This window comes from Lampetra fluviatilis, chromosome 20 (genome assembly GCF_964198595.1).
Source record: "Lampetra fluviatilis chromosome 20, kcLamFluv1.1, whole genome shotgun sequence".
Classification (NCBI taxonomy): Eukaryota; Metazoa; Chordata; class Hyperoartia; order Petromyzontiformes; family Petromyzontidae; genus Lampetra; species Lampetra fluviatilis.
This window is the reverse complement of record NC_136294.1, coordinates 6,420,016-6,438,574: the sequence shown is the minus strand read 5'-3', so window position 1 is coordinate 6,438,574 and position 18,559 is coordinate 6,420,016. Positions and strand designations below refer to the sequence as shown.

At 45.7% G+C, this 18,559-nt stretch overlaps 1 protein-coding gene across 4 annotated transcripts in view; it reads left to right on the top strand.

Moving 5' to 3' along the window:
- LOC144937905 (ras-specific guanine nucleotide-releasing factor RalGPS2-like) overlaps nt 1-18,559 on the top strand; it is a 193,056-nt gene that overhangs the window by 2,676 nt on the left and 171,821 nt on the right. For 3 of the 4 annotated variants that reach the window (XM_078865500.1, XM_078865497.1, XM_078865499.1), the window contains exon 2: nt 13,956-14,059. In XM_078865500.1, coding sequence (XP_078721626.1) covers nt 14,043-14,059 — 17 coding nt within the window. In that variant the 5' untranslated portion in view covers nt 13,956-14,042. Of the gene's footprint in view, nt 1-9,398; nt 9,577-13,955; nt 14,060-18,559 lie in introns of those variants that run through there. The other variant, XM_078865498.1, reaches the window with a different exon arrangement.

The following is an 18,559-nucleotide window of genomic DNA, read 5'->3' as shown; positions in this document are numbered from 1 at the left end:
TCTCTAGTAAGTGTGCCCCGTAATGATTTAAAAAGCAAGCAGGTAAATTGTGCCTTGAAAAGTTCACTGTTGGGAAGATGTCTTTTTGGCAAGTGTTATCAAATATGTTCCTAAAGATGATGCTTTCTCAGAATTATTTATCTTGCGTTGCCATTGACATTTAATATTTAAAGTTCATGCAACAGTCTTGCTTTGTAAATAACAATGAATGCATGGACAGATGTGGGGGAGATTTAAGAAACTCCACATGTAGGATCCTCCTGGAAAAAAAGCTTTAAAACTGCATGGCTATTACGAGTAAAGATTCAAAATAATTCATTTAACATGCACAATATTGGGCAACTTGGCATAAAAAAATGTGCCATGAACCTAACATTAATGCAATCACGGGGCCTCGTCTGATTAGGCATGCTTTAAAAAAAATAATATTCGTCTTGTTATGGCCTAGTTATAAATACTGTAAAGGACTTAGTATTCCAAAAAACTCCTGTCATCCTCCCAGAGGTGTTGCAGTGACATCACCTTGACAGTTCAACCCAATTGATGATGTCACATCAAAATCATGAGACATGTAAAATACAACTATGGATAGTAAATGATCGAATGCACCTACAAATCGCAGCATAAATCGTTAAACTACTTTCGCTGTTCGTTATTAACGTTACAACATTCAGCTCGCTAAAATGTTTCCATTCCAATCGGCTTCACGTCGGCATCCTTCTTTATAATTGACGTGTTGCTCCTGTGCGTTGAGGTGGCTACACAACCTACGAGTTGGTAGGGTCAGCTTTGTGGGATGTGAGAATGCAGTCGTGGTAGTAAATAAAGGTAGATTTCAAACAGTGGCATCGTAAGCTTGCAAAGGTGATCAGAAAAGTGCACACACTGTCGGAAGCATGTATTTATGTTCAGGAGATTGCATAAATTCCACGGAGATCTCTGCAGTCTGCATGGTTAGCATAGTTAATCTCAGAGACTGCATTTCTCGTTATTTAATTTTGAATACAGTTACATAATATGAATTGAAATACTGTGCTATGTATCGAAACCTACAAAAAAACATAATCATGAAAAACATACTTACATTTCCAATGGTTGTAATGTAATGATGCGGTGTTGAATTCCGGTTATATTGTGATGTTGAGAAGTTGAAAGCCTGTTGGAGCCATAATTGAAATTATGGATCTCTCAAGGCTTTGGTATCAGGATATACAGTAGTTGGAGCGCAGTAAGCTGTGCTGACCGATGGGGAGAAGTGAGTGGGAAGTGATGGGGAGGCTGGAGAGAAAAAAAACGAATACAGGCTGGGGTGGATGGGGAAGTCGGTGGCTATACATCTAAAGCATGAACCTGTAATCTTGATTGAATGTGGGTAGCTCACACTTTCATCCTTGTGCAAACATCCCACTCTAATTCTGCCATGAACGTGGTTAAAGTTGGCACTCGAGGGCCACGGTTGGATGCTCCTGATTGGAATGTCCTTGTCTGCAAGAGCAACATTTTCTGTTTCATCTTGGAGCTTTATAAAAAAAATTAACGAGAGTACGGATGCTATATTAGCATAATTACCGTGTCTAGAAATTAAAGAGGCCATTGAACTCTGCAAATGCAGGCTTCTTTATGTAGCCAAATTAAGCACCCACGATATATTTCGATTTAAAGCTTTCGTGACTGCAGGGATTCATCTTCTTGGTTCTTTCGGTAAAGTCACGTAGAATGGAAATAATAAAATAATAAAAATAAAGCATAATAAAATAATTCTCACGACGTTTTGGCCACAACGCAAGTAGCCGTCCTCAGGTGGAGAACAGGTCTGTCGAGGAGATAATTCGTGAGAATTATTTTATTATGTTTTATTTTTATTATTTTATTATTTCCATTCTACGTGACTTTACCGAAAGAACCATGAACACCCACGATATAGTTTGCAATGCCTGTGAAAGTGTCTCGCCGCAAACATCTAAAAAACATTACAGTAGCTGCTTAATTGCTCTGCAGCGTATAAGCTTCGTTAAAAAAATTGAAATTGCACATTTAAATTATCACGAGCAGTGGATTTTAATAAAAACAATTGTTAAGGTTGTGCAGCCCCTGCAATGGCTTGCTCATTCCACTGCTGGTGGAAGGGCCTCCAGCAGAGGGAGCTCTAGAAAGCCTCCCAAGAGGATATTGGGCCTACTTTTCCACGCTGAACAGACGTCTTGAATTTAAATAAATAAAAAACACAACAATTACCTTGCAGATATGTGTATGAGGCACGATAATGCATGTGATTGTCTTCTCTTGAGAGTTATTATGGCTGGATAAAACCTTATGTGTCACCTGGACTTGGCCGGATTTCATCAGATCCTGGAATCAGAATATGTAATCGTACTCGAGGTTAACCAATGAGCTCGAAAGCTCTTTCTCACAGATGATGACAATAGCCCGTTTCACAACCTTTATTTATTTCTGAACTAATAACACTGCTCAGTTAATGAGACCTTCATTGAGCCTTAGATGGGGAACCAACATGCGCAACAGTTATAGGCTGTGGCGATGCATGATGGGCACCAGAGCAGGCTGCAGCAAAATCCATCGTTCTACTATCATTCTATGCTCCTTTAATTACGTTCCCCACCTTCAACCCACACTGACCAACGTGATGAAGTATGGTCACATAACTCCCATGACCTGCACCGCGTGAGGCCCTTATCCAGCAGCATATTGACAAGGGGGCTGTACTTTACCCGCCCATTTACAGAACAGAGGGTTATGGCTGTGGTACGTGGGATAACACCGAACCATTTTTTTTACTTGGGACGATTAAGTTAATTTATTGACTCAATGTTATAATCAAATATTTGACATTGTGGGGGATTACTTGGGTGTCTTTAAAAATGGCAACGACCCCAGGAATCCCCCTCCAACCCACGTACCCACCCACAACTTCCCCGTCCGGCGTTACACGTGGGTACAGAGGTGACACGGGTTTTTTTTTTAACCACGCAAAAATGTTTTGCCCGATGTTAGTCGAGAAATCGAACCGATGGCCGGTGGAGAAATCGATTACTTACACAGTCGGAGAGGAGCAGCTGCACACTGTAACGTCTGTCATTCCTCGTGGGCATCTTCCACGAGCGACGGGGAAGCTATCGGCAGATTTCGTGTTCTGGAGGAAGACCCCTTTGCGCACTTACCCTCCTTTGTTTGTCCCTTGACTGCCCAGGTCACTCCGACCAAAATCCCTTAAAGCTCAGACAGGCTCAGCCCTACCCACTTAGCTGAAAAAGTTAAGGCCCTTCCAAATAATCTTAAGTGGCTTGCACTGTATAAGTGAGCGGTGTGACAAAGTGTAAAGTGCTTGCGGCACACACAACTCGCGGTTGGGGATGGACACAGTTGCCCAAGCGTAGCCTGCTGCAGCGTTTGATAGAATATTCGTCTGCGACCATTACTCACTTTCCACGGCTTCGGTTCTGGGGGTCTGTGGGTCAACTAGATTTAGTGCCTTCATAGTTGGCTAGACAAGGGACAGTGTGAAAGGGGTGGTGAGTGGAGGAGGAGTGGGGGTATAAAATAAAATAAAAAAATTTGTTCCGTACGCTTCATGGCGTTCTGACAAGTTGCTAAACTTATGGAGCTTGCCCACGGGGAAATTGGGCACGGGCAAACGCGCATTGTTGGTCACACGACAGCTGTAACATGTGGCCACGAAGGGGCTCGTTTGTTTTTTAAACCCCCTTTTTCCAACGCCTTCACGGAATTTAACGGCGGAAGACTTTTTTTACGCTTCACAGAATGCAAATGTGACTCTTGCTGGAGCCATACTGTCGCCCCCTTTTAAGCGTGTTTGGTTGTTTTTTTTTGTTGCACGCTAAACGCTCAAGACGCCCTGTCCCGGCCAGCCTTGTTTTTGATTGCCCTGCATTTGTATTGGCGATGCTGCGTGTTTTAGGGCCACGGAGAATTCATGCAGATTTGCCCCCCCCTCACACCTTTTTGTTACACTCGAACGGTGGGAGCCGCTATCGGTGTGAACATTGTGCGAGTAACCAATTGGCATGTTTTGTTTACGTGACGAACCTTACTAATTGGAGGGTAAAACCCACGATTTTTTTTACCTACTAATTGGCTGTCGTCGGATGGTGGCGGGTTTCACGACACATTTTTATTTTACGCGATCTCACCCAAAAACCTCTTGTGAACATTTTATGATGGCTGTTTTTTTTTACAAACGCAACAACCTGAGCTGCTGACGATGGAAATTTGCCCAAAGGTGACGGCGGTGTTTAGGTTATTATTATTATGCACATGAGTTCGAAACAAGCTTTTAATTCAAAATGTTTATAGGCTTCGATGCAAGGCTTTTCTTGACAATCCTCTTGATGCGGACATGCCTTATCTAAGACACGTTCTACTTATAGGCTGTTAACATCACCCACTCTGGTCTGAACCGTTTGTCTTCTACAATCGGGTTTACACCTACCACCCCCTTCCATATTAGAGTTGGGAGATTCTCACCGGTTTCTCACCTGGAATGATGATCATTCAATTGTTAGATTCTTATCAGTAGAACGTAGCCCCCCCCCCCGTCAGTGGAATCTGAATTGGGGTGGGGGGGCTGTGAGGAGCCCGGCATATTGTTCAATGGTGCCTCGTTCAATGGAAATGCAGGCACCTGCCTGCCCGAATTGCCTCTGGCCAGTTGGAATTGGAAGTGTTGTGCTAAGTTACGAATAGCCAAAGCATAGCTCGGCTAGTTCTGTAATGGAATCGCAATGCAATCCCATCCCATTGCACCAATTCTTGCATGACCAAATCTCAGATGGGATTCCAGTGCGAATGAAAGGAGATTTTCACGTGGGAATATCCTTGATAAAAGGAATATTTCCCGCACCTCCGATTTTAGCACGTTTATCTACGTACGGTGCGAGGGAAATTCTACATGCATCCCATAGAAGAATCCCGATTCTCACGGGAATCGCCCTTGGGTGGAAGAGTGAGCATCGAAAACGCTTCCTGCAGGAATTTCCCCCTCTATCCAGCAAAATGTTTCAGGTAAACCGTTTGCTGCAGCATTACACAACTGTGCAACTGACTTTTCAGTCTCAATGAATCGAAGACCTATCCCGCACTATATGTACTATGTTGAACTTCTTTCTCACCATACGTAGCCAACCATGCCAATCGGAGGTGCGGGGGGGGACAACAAACTAAACTCAAATATGCATGTTGAACTTTTTTGTACTGTTGATTGTGGGATACCAGAAAGTGTACTTGGAATCACCCCTCGCCCAGTTATAAGTAAAGTCCAAGTATGCGTGCGTGCACACTGTTGGAAAGCAGCTCCGAATAGGATGTATAGTACTGTACTCGGCACGCTTTTCTGTGTGCTTCTAGAGTGGCCCCTACCTGGCTTGGCTCACAGACTGCTGTTAAAGTAATCAAAAGACAGGATATGAGCCATGTTCGCGGGTTGCTGCCATGGTTAGCACATGCTGGACTTGCGAATCCAGCCATCGCGTTTTTTTATTTTACCAGGTAAGGCCCCACTGAACTATATAGCTCTTTTTCAGAAGCGACATGGCTAACACAAATTATAGCTCAATGAAGTGGCTTATCGCGTGGAAATGTATAGCAGCCAAATACTCTAAATGCACTATGTGGAGGGAAAAACCGGAGGACCCAGAGAAAAATCTACACGACCATGGGGAGAACATGCAAATTCCAAACATATAGACGTCAGGTTCGGGATCGAACCCATGACCTCCTGTATATCAGGCGAGGTAGTTAACATCTCGACACCGCGGCTGCGGTAGTTGAAACAACGGTGCAATTTCTAACTCCCCCCCCACACTTTTCGCTCTGTCTACCCAGCAGTATAAATGGGTACAGCACAGGTAATAAATTGGTATGTCACGTGTGGTGGGATAAATTGTGGATACTCTGACCTCTTCCAAGACGTCATAAAAAACGATTGGGTTAGATCTCGTAAATATAAATGTGTCGTCAAACCCGACATGGCCAATTGGTAAGGTTTGTCACGTGAAGAAAATGTGCCAGTTACTATTTCAGCACACCGGTGTGTTGGAGAGTAAACCCACAACAAATACAATTCGAGTACGACTTTTCGTATGACACGTTTATATGTATGCGATCTAACCCAAAAAAATGGATAATATTGGTCGCCAGAGCCTATATGTTAAACTCTTACAAGACTTTTGGCGAGCGTGAAAGAGTAGGCCAAAGTAACCTCTATAAGAGTTCTCTTTGAGCTCTCTCCCAGTGGGGGAGGAGGCCCTTCTGCCAGCGGTGGAGTAAACAAAACATTGCAGCATCGCACCTTTTACTGGTAGGAACCACCTGGTTCCACCAGCCCACAGGGGATTATTGTGTATGTCCGTCCATCGTGCATCCAAAAATGGGGAGGGGTGGGGCTGGGTGGGGAGGGGCTGGGTGGGGAGGGTGGGGAGGGTGGGGGGGTGGGAGGTGTGGGGCTGGGTGGGGAGGGGCTGGTCACCCCGTGGTGCCCTTATAAAACTCAACGTTTAACCTACTCACGCCGGCTTGTGCCCGCCCTCACAGTCGGGCATATTTGCGGAATACACCACGCCGCCGTTGACCCTGGCCATTGACCGAGCAACCCAACGTTCCTACCAGCTCCCTCCGCAGGAATGTGTTACCTTGTGGTGAATCGTATGGTATCGGCCTGGCCACAGATTACTGGGTAGTATCATCATCATTTCATCATCATCACGATCCATGGGCAGATAGCCCGTTGGTGTCCACTGCACATTTCGTCATTTGTTCCCATTTTCCTCTGTCTGGTACCAATATGCTCAAGTAATGTCACATCTTTCTGGCACCAATCTCTGATGTCGTCCTCAAGCCCGTTCTCTGTTAGGCCTACCTCTCTTTCCTGTTCCTTCCATTTTTCTACTCTTCTCTATTAAGGATTGATATAGCGCCCTTTCCACCCTAAATCGGTGCGTGCTCTTGAATTGCTGCCACGGTGCAGAGGAAGTTATCTGCAGCGTCCAGGCAGTGTCGCAGCCCACGTGCAATGTGTGAAGCCTCTTGAACCGGTGCCGTATTGATTTCCGTAAGCCTCATGGAATTGAGCACCCGAATATAATGATCCATATGGCCGAAATGTTTACAGTGACAAACAACAAAAATAACTGCAGCATTTTGGTATTATTGCTCATAAACCAAGATGAGAATTCGGGAAAAAAACATTTTTTTTTCTACAAATAATTCAATTAATATACAACATCTTCTGTTTCGATGCTCGTGTTCGTTCTTGATTTGCAAGGAAAGGCTGCGCTGCACATTACACGCAAGAATGATAAGTAACGTACTGTACAAAGTGTACACTGAATTGATAATGAGTTTGAGTCATTGCCTACTATGAGGCCAGTGAGTGTCGCTTGCGTCCCTAAAGGGAGCGGAGATAATTGGTTCGTGAAAGCTCTTTGTTTATCTCCATGAGTCACTTTCCTTGTGCAGTGACACGTACTATTTTAACACAGCACTAATGGCCAGCGCATCGTTTATGTCACTTGCTATTATTAGCATTACAGAATACTGCATATGTACAGCATGTGTTTATGCGTATAGCATGCGTTTTTATGTATGCATGGTGAAATTCGTTTATTGGATAGGACCCCATACTCTCTGGTTCTTTCGGTAAAGTCACGTAGATTGGAAAAAAAATAGAGCACGATGTTTCGGTCGCAACACAAGCGTCCGTCATCAGGTGTTGCGACCGAAACGTCGTATTCTATTATTATTTTTTCTACCTACGTGCCTTTACCGAAAGAACCAGCGCGTATAGATTCCTTCAGCCACGAAAGCTTCAAATCAAAATAGGACCCATGGATCCTATCCAATAATAGGTCCCAAAACTCATGGGTCCCAATTAACTACTGTAATGAAGCTTCATTGAACAAGATAAATTAAGATAAGTCGGCATCAGAGAGGCGAGAAGAGAATGGCACAGTTCGGTTTGTCTTCGGGGTTGAACACCGATCCCTTCCCGAGAGAGCTAATGGTAATTACGCGGAAAATTGAGGACAGAAATCTCTCCAGGAATCTAACACGGAGCTTGAATTGTCGAAGAGTAGTTCATCGGATAGCATTGCCAAGATAACGTTAAGACTCCAGACAATTTAAATATAATTCAAATATTCTCTAACCACAAGTCCTGACGACGATGACGATGATATATGGTAAATGTATGAAGAAGTTAACCAACCTGTAAGTGAGATCAAAACATATTACACCATCGTAATGTATGACTAAATGCAAAATTAGGTGAAGTGCAGATTTGAGAAGATGATTGGTAAGTTTCGAATTGCAATGAGAAACAACGGAGGGGTGAGTGTGTTAGGTTTCGCATCCAGTTGGTGAGCCTTGTGTAGAACACCGTCACTCGAAGACGTGGCAGGCAAAGTTTGAGACTAACAATGGAATTCGAGCCAAAGGTGCGTGCGATGGTTTGCTGAATTGGAAGAACGAGAGATTGCAGCTTGGGGTGTTCTTCATTCAGCAGTGGATTGATCATGGTTGAGCACAATGTGTCTTCTGTGTAACGCATGTTGAAATGACTCCATTGGATATGAAAATCACGGATGCTATTAAACTGTGTTATTGTACAATTACCAAAATAGGCTATTGCTGTCTTTAATTAAATACATTAACGTCTTGTTAATGACAAGAGCTATGATGTATGAATCCAGCCAGGTGCCTAAGACCGAGCAGCTTGCAATTGTAAAGATGCGCGTTTATATCCTAGTTGCGGTTGACTCAGCCCATCATCGCTCTGGGGTCGACAAAATAAGGACCACTTTGGGGGTAAGTCAACCATAGTTGTCTTATGGATAGATTCATCCCTGCCATGGGAATGTGGAATTTCCACCACTGGCTCGGGGCTGTAGACAGGGGATGAGCAACGATGCCCCGATGCAATGTTCATTGTCATTTGAGCAGAAAATCACATTGACCTTCATTTAACGTAATTATATTTACCAAATTTAAAACACATTCCTGCGGAGGGAGCTGGTAGGAACGTTGGGTTGCTCGGTCAATGGTCAGGGTCAACGGCGGCGTGGTGTATTCCGCAAATATGCCCGACTGTGAGGGCGGGCACAAGCCGGCGTGAGTAGGTTAAACGTTGAGTTTTATAAGGGCACCACGGGGTGACCAGCCCCTCCCCACCCAGCCCCACCCTCCCCACCCTTCCCACCCAGCCCCTTCCCACCCTGCCACCCCCCACCCAGCCCCTCCCTGCACGACGGACACAATAATCCCCTGTGGGCTGGTGTAACCTGGAGGTTCCTACCAGTATGAAGCTACAACCTCTGCTCCTAATCAGTAGAGAACGTGCTCGGCCCACCACCCATTTAAACAGCTGATGCAGCCACTGGTGATGTCACCACGGCGGTGGGTGTGGCTGTTGAGGCTTGGCAGTGTCGGAACTCCCCCCGCAGACTTGCGTAATGAGTGTGAGTCGTCTCGGCTTCATATCGCAGAGGATAGTTGGGAGCGAGAGAGAGAGAGGGAGCGAGAGAAAGGCCGTTTCAAGCGCTGCAGGTGAGAATTGTGTGGCATTGCCCTGATCATGTGCTCCTGGACGGCGACATGTCACATGTACGATGGGTGGTCAGTGTGTGTGTGTGACAAGAGGGGGCTATGCGGGCAGTTGTCATGCCCATTGAGTGTTCTCCACTCGTATAGACTGTGAATGAGAGGTCAAGAAAGCATGCCAGGTCGTTACTAGTACAGCACACCGGTGTGTTGGAGGGTAAACCCACGACATTTTTTTCTAACCTTACTAATTGGCTGTGTTGGGTGGCGGCGGGTTTAACGACACATTTATATTGACACGATCTAACCCAAAAAACTCGTATGGTTAATGTTGGTCACGCAAGCCTGCACCGTGTGAGACAGACTCTCCTGTAATGATGTTGCTGAGTGACGAACAAAGCGATGGAATGAATGTGCACTTTGCGTTTACAACAATATGCTCCTTGACAAATGTTGAGCACCTTAAGTTCATGGCGTTGTTAGGTGTCACAGTGCCCCATGTAAAATAATGTTACTTTTTGTGAGTGAACGGCTAATGCGTGAAAACGAATTTCGAATGCTGTTGTCACATTTCATGCAGGATAATTCGCGCCGGTAATTTTGTCATTTAGAAATCACAGGTACACGGATTTGTTACATTCGTAGGGTGCTCTTACCAAACAATTACTTTTATACCCGAATTTCATATTGCAGTACCTGTAATAATCCTCTTTAGCAATGCAAAATTATACAATTGTGCATGCATACTCTTTGGTTCTTTCGGTAACGTCACGTAGGTATAAAATATATTTTTAAAAATAAATGTTTATACCTATGTGACTTTACCGAAAGAACTAAAGAGTATGGATTCCTGCAGTCACGAAAGCTTCAAATCAAGCTTGTGCATACAATTGGGGATGCAATGTTTTTTATAATGTAAAGTATCAGTGAAAGTTGTATTCTTTCTCTCCTGAATTACGTGTCGTTGCTTTATATATGGATTGCATAAAAATAACACGTTACAGTGCTAGATTACAAATGCGATTTTATTTCATTGAGCACAGTACAAACCAAGGTGGGTAAAATCGGCTGGAATTGACTGGACTGATTGTCCATTCAGCAAGCGACTCCCAGATTTCTCTTGACACTCGCACGAAGTACTTTCTATTATAACTTAGCTGGAGTAATGAATACTTTATAAGTCATGAATATTTCATGACGCCACGCAAATGACAATAATATGCTTGGTAAAATATGTACGTTTTCCCACACGTGTGTTGTTACGCTTTCTGGGTTAATGTTCTGCAGGGGGTTACAGGCGGTGTATGTCCCAAGTATGTGATTTTTTTTGGGGGGTCTGAGGCTTGGCCATTGTTCGTGTTATTGGAAAAGGGCTGAACCTGACCGTCCAGTTCTCTCGCAGCATATTGAGACCATGACACTGTGACACTGCACTGAGCAATGTACGTCACCTTAGGTATGTGTCTCATTTAAATCTCCTGCAGGCTCCAGTGCGCTTACTATGTATTGTCATTGCACACACTATTCACTAACAACAATAATCCATCCAATGCCTTACGCGCACCTGATAGTCTTTCCTTGCCGTACGCTAGGACTATGTTTCCACAGGTATATCATAGATCCTCGCTTTGTTACCTGTACTTTGGCGGATCATATTAATGACTGACGGGTTAATCGTTTACTGTTGCCATCCGCATCTGGCGGAACAGGAGGAGATCGATTGCCAAAAATGATGCTCAAAAATGTGGCCTTTTAATGAAGAACATCGCTTGATAATTAGTTGCCGCTGAAACTACTGACGATGCTTGATGAGATGCTTCTGGAGGAAATACATTTTAAATATTTAATGAAGCTAGAAGTCCCGTAAAAAAAACAACAACCCCATGACTTCAATGACAACGTGAAACCCAAACCAATGTGCTGGCCCGGATTATCACCTCATTGTTGGGTCTCAGACTGAAATTACGAGTGACTGCCCACCACTCACCAGACCACAGCGAATACATGCATTGCTTTTTGATTCATTTTAAGACGAACGTTTTTTCTGCTGGGGAGTCTCGGTTTTTTCAGTGTGTGTGTGCCAGAGGTCGCAACCGGGTACCCGATACCCGTACCCTACCCGATACCCAGCTACCCGTACCCAGGGTACGGGTAGCCATTTGCGACCCTGGTGCGGTTGGGTACGGGTAGGCCGTGAGTCACTGGTGAGTAACCGTTTGCCACTCATTTCGGGTAGGGTACGGGTACGGGTAGGGAACGGGTACCCGTACCCGGCGGGGTACGGGTACCCATTTGCAACCCTGGTGCGGTCGGGTACGGGTAGGCCGTGAGTCACTGGTGAGTAACCGTTTGTCACTCATTTCGGGTAGGGTACGGGTAGGGAACGGGTACCCGTACCCGGCCGGGTACGGGTACCCATTTGCGACCCTGGTGCGGTCGGGTACGGGTAAGGAATCAAAACCCGTTTGCGACCTCTGGTGTGTGCTACCCATTGGAGCCATCTTAATCAGGTTCAAACTGCACTTGGCCGTTCAACATGCCACACGTGTTCCATTCTTGTCCGCTGGGTCGTAACGTAGTTTTGTTTTAAGCTCATTTCCTGAAACGCAGACCTTCTTTTCTTTTTTAAGCAACCTGTATTGGGGACAGTAGAGTTGGGCAATCACATTCGGCTGGCAGCGCACAGGTGACCCCGACAAAGCACGTGTCGCTTGGCGCTCCTCGCTCTGTTTCCTTTAGCCACAGAGCGTTCGTAACACGCGTGTGACTTTCAACTGTGCGAGCCGACGTATGGTTGGTTGGTTGGTTGTCTGTTGTGGCGATTCGAAAAAAAAGTTGCGGTCATTACATTTTTTTTAAGTGTGCCCGGATTTTTGAGCGATGCATGCGAATTGAAAGGGCAGCCCGGCTCGAAGGAAGGGGGGTGGCTTGACGCACGGTTGGCACTCACCCCCCCCCCTGTCACTCGCACGCCTGTCTCCACTCACCAGCCTTCAACTCGTCTGAGCCCTCCACCGCTCACTGTTTTAGACAATATATTGGACATCTCATTGAGATCCAGTGGCTTCCCTCCATTATCGCCTTGTACACGCGCCTTGCAAAAGGCATACGCTGCTTCTGTCCATTGTATTATTCTCTAAATAGGGCCTCATTGCACAACCGAGCATTGCAAATGATAAAATAGATGAACTGCACAGGCGCCAGGCAGTAAGTCAAATTATCGGGTGGAAGGTAAATTTTTTGGGGAATTTTGGTCTAGTTTGCATAAACTGCATATGATACTCTTTCAGATGACACCTCATTCATTGAAATTAGTGGGGCATTCGAGGTGTAGTTCTACAGATAAACATACAAAATATTAGTTGATTGTATAGTAGAGAAGGCATTTCGTTTAATGATTTTGAATGAAAACCGTAGATGTGCCAAGAAAATGTATGCCATATGTTCAATAGACAGCACATGCATGGCTCGTCAATTAAATTATGTTCCAACTAAAACTTACATTTCTCGATGAGTGCCTCCACACACTATAGGGTGGTTGGTCATATGAATGGTTTGATCATACTTCACCATGCTGGTCAGTGTGCAGATATCATTCGCCACCGGTGTTACTCGTGCCTGGCATTCAAACGTAGGTGACCAGGTTCAAAGTGAAGTGTGCTAATCCACTGCGCCACCACTCCACCGAAATATGTTCAAAAGGCTGAACGAATTTTTGCTCTCGATATATTGTACTGCATCATGTGTTGAACGTATTTTGCAATTCATTGATTTAACGTCAATTTATAAAGTCATGGAACGTGCATCAAATCATGCATGTAAGAATCAATGTTTTTACATTTCTATACAGATTTCCATCGCTTTATGCAAGTTTCTGTTTTTGAGATTTTTTGCGTGCACGTGACTAACCTATTTCTACCCAGAATTCCCTATGTGCGGTTTGAATTCACATGTGGATGGATGAAGGACCGTAAAAGAAAATGTGTATAGGTATATATTCAATTATATATTGCGTGTACTGGGTTCACTTGATTCCTGTAGCCACGAATGGCTACTACGTTCACCACAATGTAAAACAAAAACTATTCCTTGGTTAAATTGAATTGCGACACTGAATCGCACCAATTAACGAATCTTCGAAGGTTGAATCACTGTACGTGTTATGTATACAAGCCGCGTGCATGACTGGCTTGGTAATAGACTGGTCTGGAATGGTACGCCTTGGTGTTGTATTTAAACCGGCTGTATGTCCTTTTAAGTTGACCAATCCCCTACTTCCGTAAGCAAGTGACGTTTGCACAGAGCAAGGCTGACGCGCTTTCTCCCCCCCCCCCCTGTTTTCCCCCTACCCTGCCCCTAACCCCATCTGTTGTTGTAAATCACAGCAGTGGCCTTGGGAACGGAGGTTGGAGATGAACCGCGAGAGCCTGAGGTTTCGATAAACCGCCGAATGCACGTGCCTCCTGCACATCATGGAAGACGCCCATAAGTAAGTGTCAGAACGGCGTGGCAGGGTCCCAGGGAAATTTCAAAACGTGTGTACATTTTCAAAAACGAGTTGGGCAGGTACGCCTAATAGCTGAGCCGCCTTGTGGCTCACAATAAATATGAGTTTTTCTTGGGTGCGTTGTACAGAAATATAAATTTGTGTTTTGTAAGGTTTGCCCATAATGGTATGGAAAGTTCGTGTTGTGTGAACACAAGTATATTCTTACGTACCGGATTAAGTGTGTGTGTTTAGTTTCAGACATCAGATTTTAGGTGTGTATGAATTGCCTCCCTTGCAGTTCCATGAATTTTCTGGAATTGTGGTCGTAAGCTAAGCCTTTTTCACATTGCGGTGATTGTAGCGTCTCTACTGTTTGTTGAACTTCTTTTGCACCGTACGTAACCAATCGTGCTAATTTGAGGTGCAGTAACCGCAGTGATCACATGAACCCATTACGTAGAGCACACAAGCAAATATAAACAAAGGAATTATTAACTATGCGATTCAATGCATGTATCGTGAACATAAGAATCGATTGTAATCGATGCATTATCACATGCCTATCGGGTTTGAATACATCATTCTCTATGTCAGCCAGCGCCTCCAGTATTGCAGAGCAACAAAGGGCAAGTTGGGACTTGTCCCACTTGTAGGCCCAGTGTGAAAGCAACTACCCTTGACTGCACCACGCAGTGCGCGTCAGGGGCTGACAAATTCGGTCACCTTTTTAATGCCACCTCGGGCCCGACGACTGCCCGACAATTCGCTGTCGGCCACGCCTAAGTCGTCTCCCATCGCTTGCATCCCAGCTCCGTGGCCAGCCGATCGAGCCGCTCGAACCCAGACGTGATGTCGGAGAGCGGTACCGTTAGGGAGACGCGGGCCGTTTTCAGACCGAGCAGCTCATCCTCTTCCACCGCCACCGTGTAGGCGTCCCTCACGCGCCACACCCGACGCTCGCTCCTCTGGCTGCTCGAGAACGCGAGCACGTTGGCACGCCGTAGGAACGCTTCCAGGCCGGCGGTGTTCCCTTCCCCGTCGGGCGGGTCGACGCTGATGATGCTCCCTAGATGACGCACTATGTCACCTTCCCCCTTGATTTCTGTGTAGCTGTAGGCTCTGTCGGGCGCGTGGCCACTTGTGCGCGAGTCGTCGCGCGAGTGAGGGTCTTCTGCGTGCGCGTTATTGCCCTCCGAGTTGTCACGTTCGGTGTCCGTGCCGTCATCATCACGCTTGTACGTGGCTTTGTTGTCATCGCTGTTGTTGACTGGGCTGTCTACACGAGGCGTCCCATGTTCTTCCTCTTTCACATTTGGCATCGCGGTATTGATAAATGCGTTGTCTGTACCACCACTCTGTTTTTTTCCATCACTTTCCCCGTCGTATGTGTTGTCGTCATGCTTGCGGTGCGGATTGATCAATGGCTTATTGGCATCCTCAGCCTCGTTGGCTAAGTCCTGAGCCTCGTCATCAGTGCCCACCTCCATCTCGCTTGCTTTTCCTTGGCTTTGGATGAAGTCCTCCTCCAAGTCGGCGATGTTTTGAGACCCCACGAGCAGCTTCCACTCTCCATTGCGACAGCTGAGCCAGGTGGCGTGCAGGGATAGGCTGTAGTCTGCGGTGTCGTAGTACTGCTGCGTAACGAGCTCCTCCTTGATGCACCAGGCTCCTGCCTCCTTCAGCCGTTCCTCGCTCCTCGCGCCCAGCAGGTAGACCTGGTCAATCTTCAGCATTTGTTCCGGACTTGCCGTCGCTTGAGCCATTTTTATGGCAGATTATTCCTGGAGGAAGAACACGCGACAGTTTTTGGCTTAGAACTTTTTGGCGCGTGGCTGTGACCTCGCAGCAGCTTTTTTGGCTTCCCGTCGGACAACGACGGTGGCTGCATCTCTCGCGCTTTCACAGGCGCTTCTGTGGCCCTCTGATGCTTCTACTGTTAAATGTAGATTGCAAAACTCTCTTCTTCAGAACTGCCTTTTGTGTTGAATTTGTTGTCCTTCCCCCGCACTTCTGATTAGCACGGTTGGCTACGTACGGTGCGAAAGAAGTTCAACATACAGACTGTTATGACCACTGAAACTGGAGGGAGCTGATTCCCCCTGCCCCCTCCCGCGCCCCATTTCTGAAGGCTCAAGACCTCCTTTTAAATGTTTAAAGTCAAGTAGAAAAGATTGGTACAATATTCAGCAGCAGTGGGTGCAGCCTTGCCTTCATATGCACCCTGGTGAGATCTAGACCAGTCTGCAGAATTTTCTTACTAAATTCTGTTTGGCATTTAACATTGCTAGAAGTTTGTTTGACATTGCCTGTGTCATGCCCCCCCCCTCCCCCCATAAACAAGATCACTATACAGGTGTTGGCCTTCTATGCTTCATGGAGTATGAACGTATAATTCCAAAAATACCGGCATCATCATTAATACAGCGGTCGAAAATAGACTACATTCTTGTGAGTAAAGTAAATATATCATGCGCATGGATCGCCAACAGGTTATGCCACTCAAATGAGAGCAGTACATTCCTTCTGGGGACGACAGTTATTTTGTTCACTTCATAGTTTAACCGTTTATTTCACAATAAAAAAACAATCCATGTCAAATGACTCTGAAGACGGACTATTAGACACAGTCGCAACACTAGGCCCGGGATTCGTGCTTGGTCTTGAAGCTCGTCCCTTCCTTCGAACGTCCCCTCCCCTTGTGCTCTGCCTTTTTATATCTCTCGAGCTCCCTTTCTGGAATCTTCCCTCACCGTTTTTCCCACTTAGCCAATCCCTGTCCTTCTCCTCTAACGGTTCCCAATCGTCGCCTCTGGGTTCCACTCCGTCCGTCTCCCGACCAATCACCGTCTAGGCCTCTTTCGGCCAATCGGAGACCTTGGCCTACTTTTGAATAACCATTTGGCTGCACGTTGGCTTGGGGTGAGTGCTTGGTAATTTTGGTCATTACACATGCACAGTGTTGCATGAACAACGCACAGGGAGTTTCACAATAGCCAGCTTCATTGGTTTACTTGTAAAACGGAAAGCTTTCCTGGACTCATCACTCTTCCTGCAAGCCGTAAACTAATATGCATTGATTTTTGTTGTAAGAAAACCGAGAGCTTCACCAAACGGTGGAGGCTAAACAGAGAAGTGAACAGCAATTTCTATCACTGTACACCTCGTCGATAGGTTAACTGTGCCCACGTCTTTTTTCATTTAGAATCCTCAGGTGAAATGAACTAATGGAATTTAAATGTAGCGTTATAGTTTGCAGACGTTAATCCCGATTTGTAAAATTAATTAGCGTTGGTGGTGTTTTTTTCCTTAAATTTATTTTAATAATAATCGTGATTTAAACTTATAACAACTCGCAGGCACGAAGATCCACAGACACGTGGGAAGGCGGCCACAATTGCCCATCCGTTAAAATAAGAATCCGGAGTACGCAATTAGATTAACGCATTACCAACAAAATTCGCATTTACAGCCCTTTGACAATCCACTGCTGGATGGAGGGTCTCCCCACACTGTGCCGAGTGGGGATCACGGAGATTATTTGACCATACTTCACCTTGCTGGTTAGTGTGTGTTTGGGGGGAAGACGAGGCGTATAGACGTTGGGGAGCATAGAAAGTACTGCACAGGCCAGCACGGCAATGGATTTGGCTGCACTGCCCACTGCTGACCACCACGTCGCTCCGAAGCAATCTGCTGTGCATGGTGGTCGCCCATCCAAGCACTAACCAGGCTCAACGGTGCTTAGCGTCCGAGATCTGACGATATCCAAGCACATTCCGGGTGATTTGGTCATAAGCATTATGGCGCATAACTGTGCCATTAATGGGCATGTGTATTACACAGTATGTTAGCCATTCTATTATCAAAGCGTTTGCTGTTTGGGGGTGTTTCCATTAATTTTCAAGATCCACTTATGGAAACTGAAAATGCCTCCTCCAGTACATTTTCCACGTAGAGTGTGACATTTTGATCAAACGTGTGGTGTAGAATAACGTTGAGCAAATTCTGATTATTGGGAATTTTTAAACAAGCTGACAAATTCTTGCTCCCACGCACGCCAATGTTTATTGGACTTCAGGCATTGGTCTTGTGTTATTGGGTGTGAATTTTGTCGAATGTTTCTGGTAATTTACATGGAAATGCAGTTTTCCTCCCACACCTAAAGACCCATTAATTGGTCGTTAGCACCATAATGCACAGGAGATCACAGCTTGAGGCTACAGCTTGTGCCGGCTCACCACGTGGCTGCCTACCTGCTCGTCCGTTGGTTTCTCACGCCTCCCGAGTGGTTTTCTCTTTTCGAGAGCGAGTGAATACTGTGCACGATGAAAGTACAAACATTTACTATTTTTCCATTTGTGCTGTGTATTTAATGGGTGGTATAAGTAGTCCCCCATGTGGCTTTGTCGTGACTGTGCTAACAACAGCACAAGATTGAGCATACTGTGCAATCAGGATATTCGTAGGGAGCAGAGGGATGGGTGGTTATTCTCCTCCCCC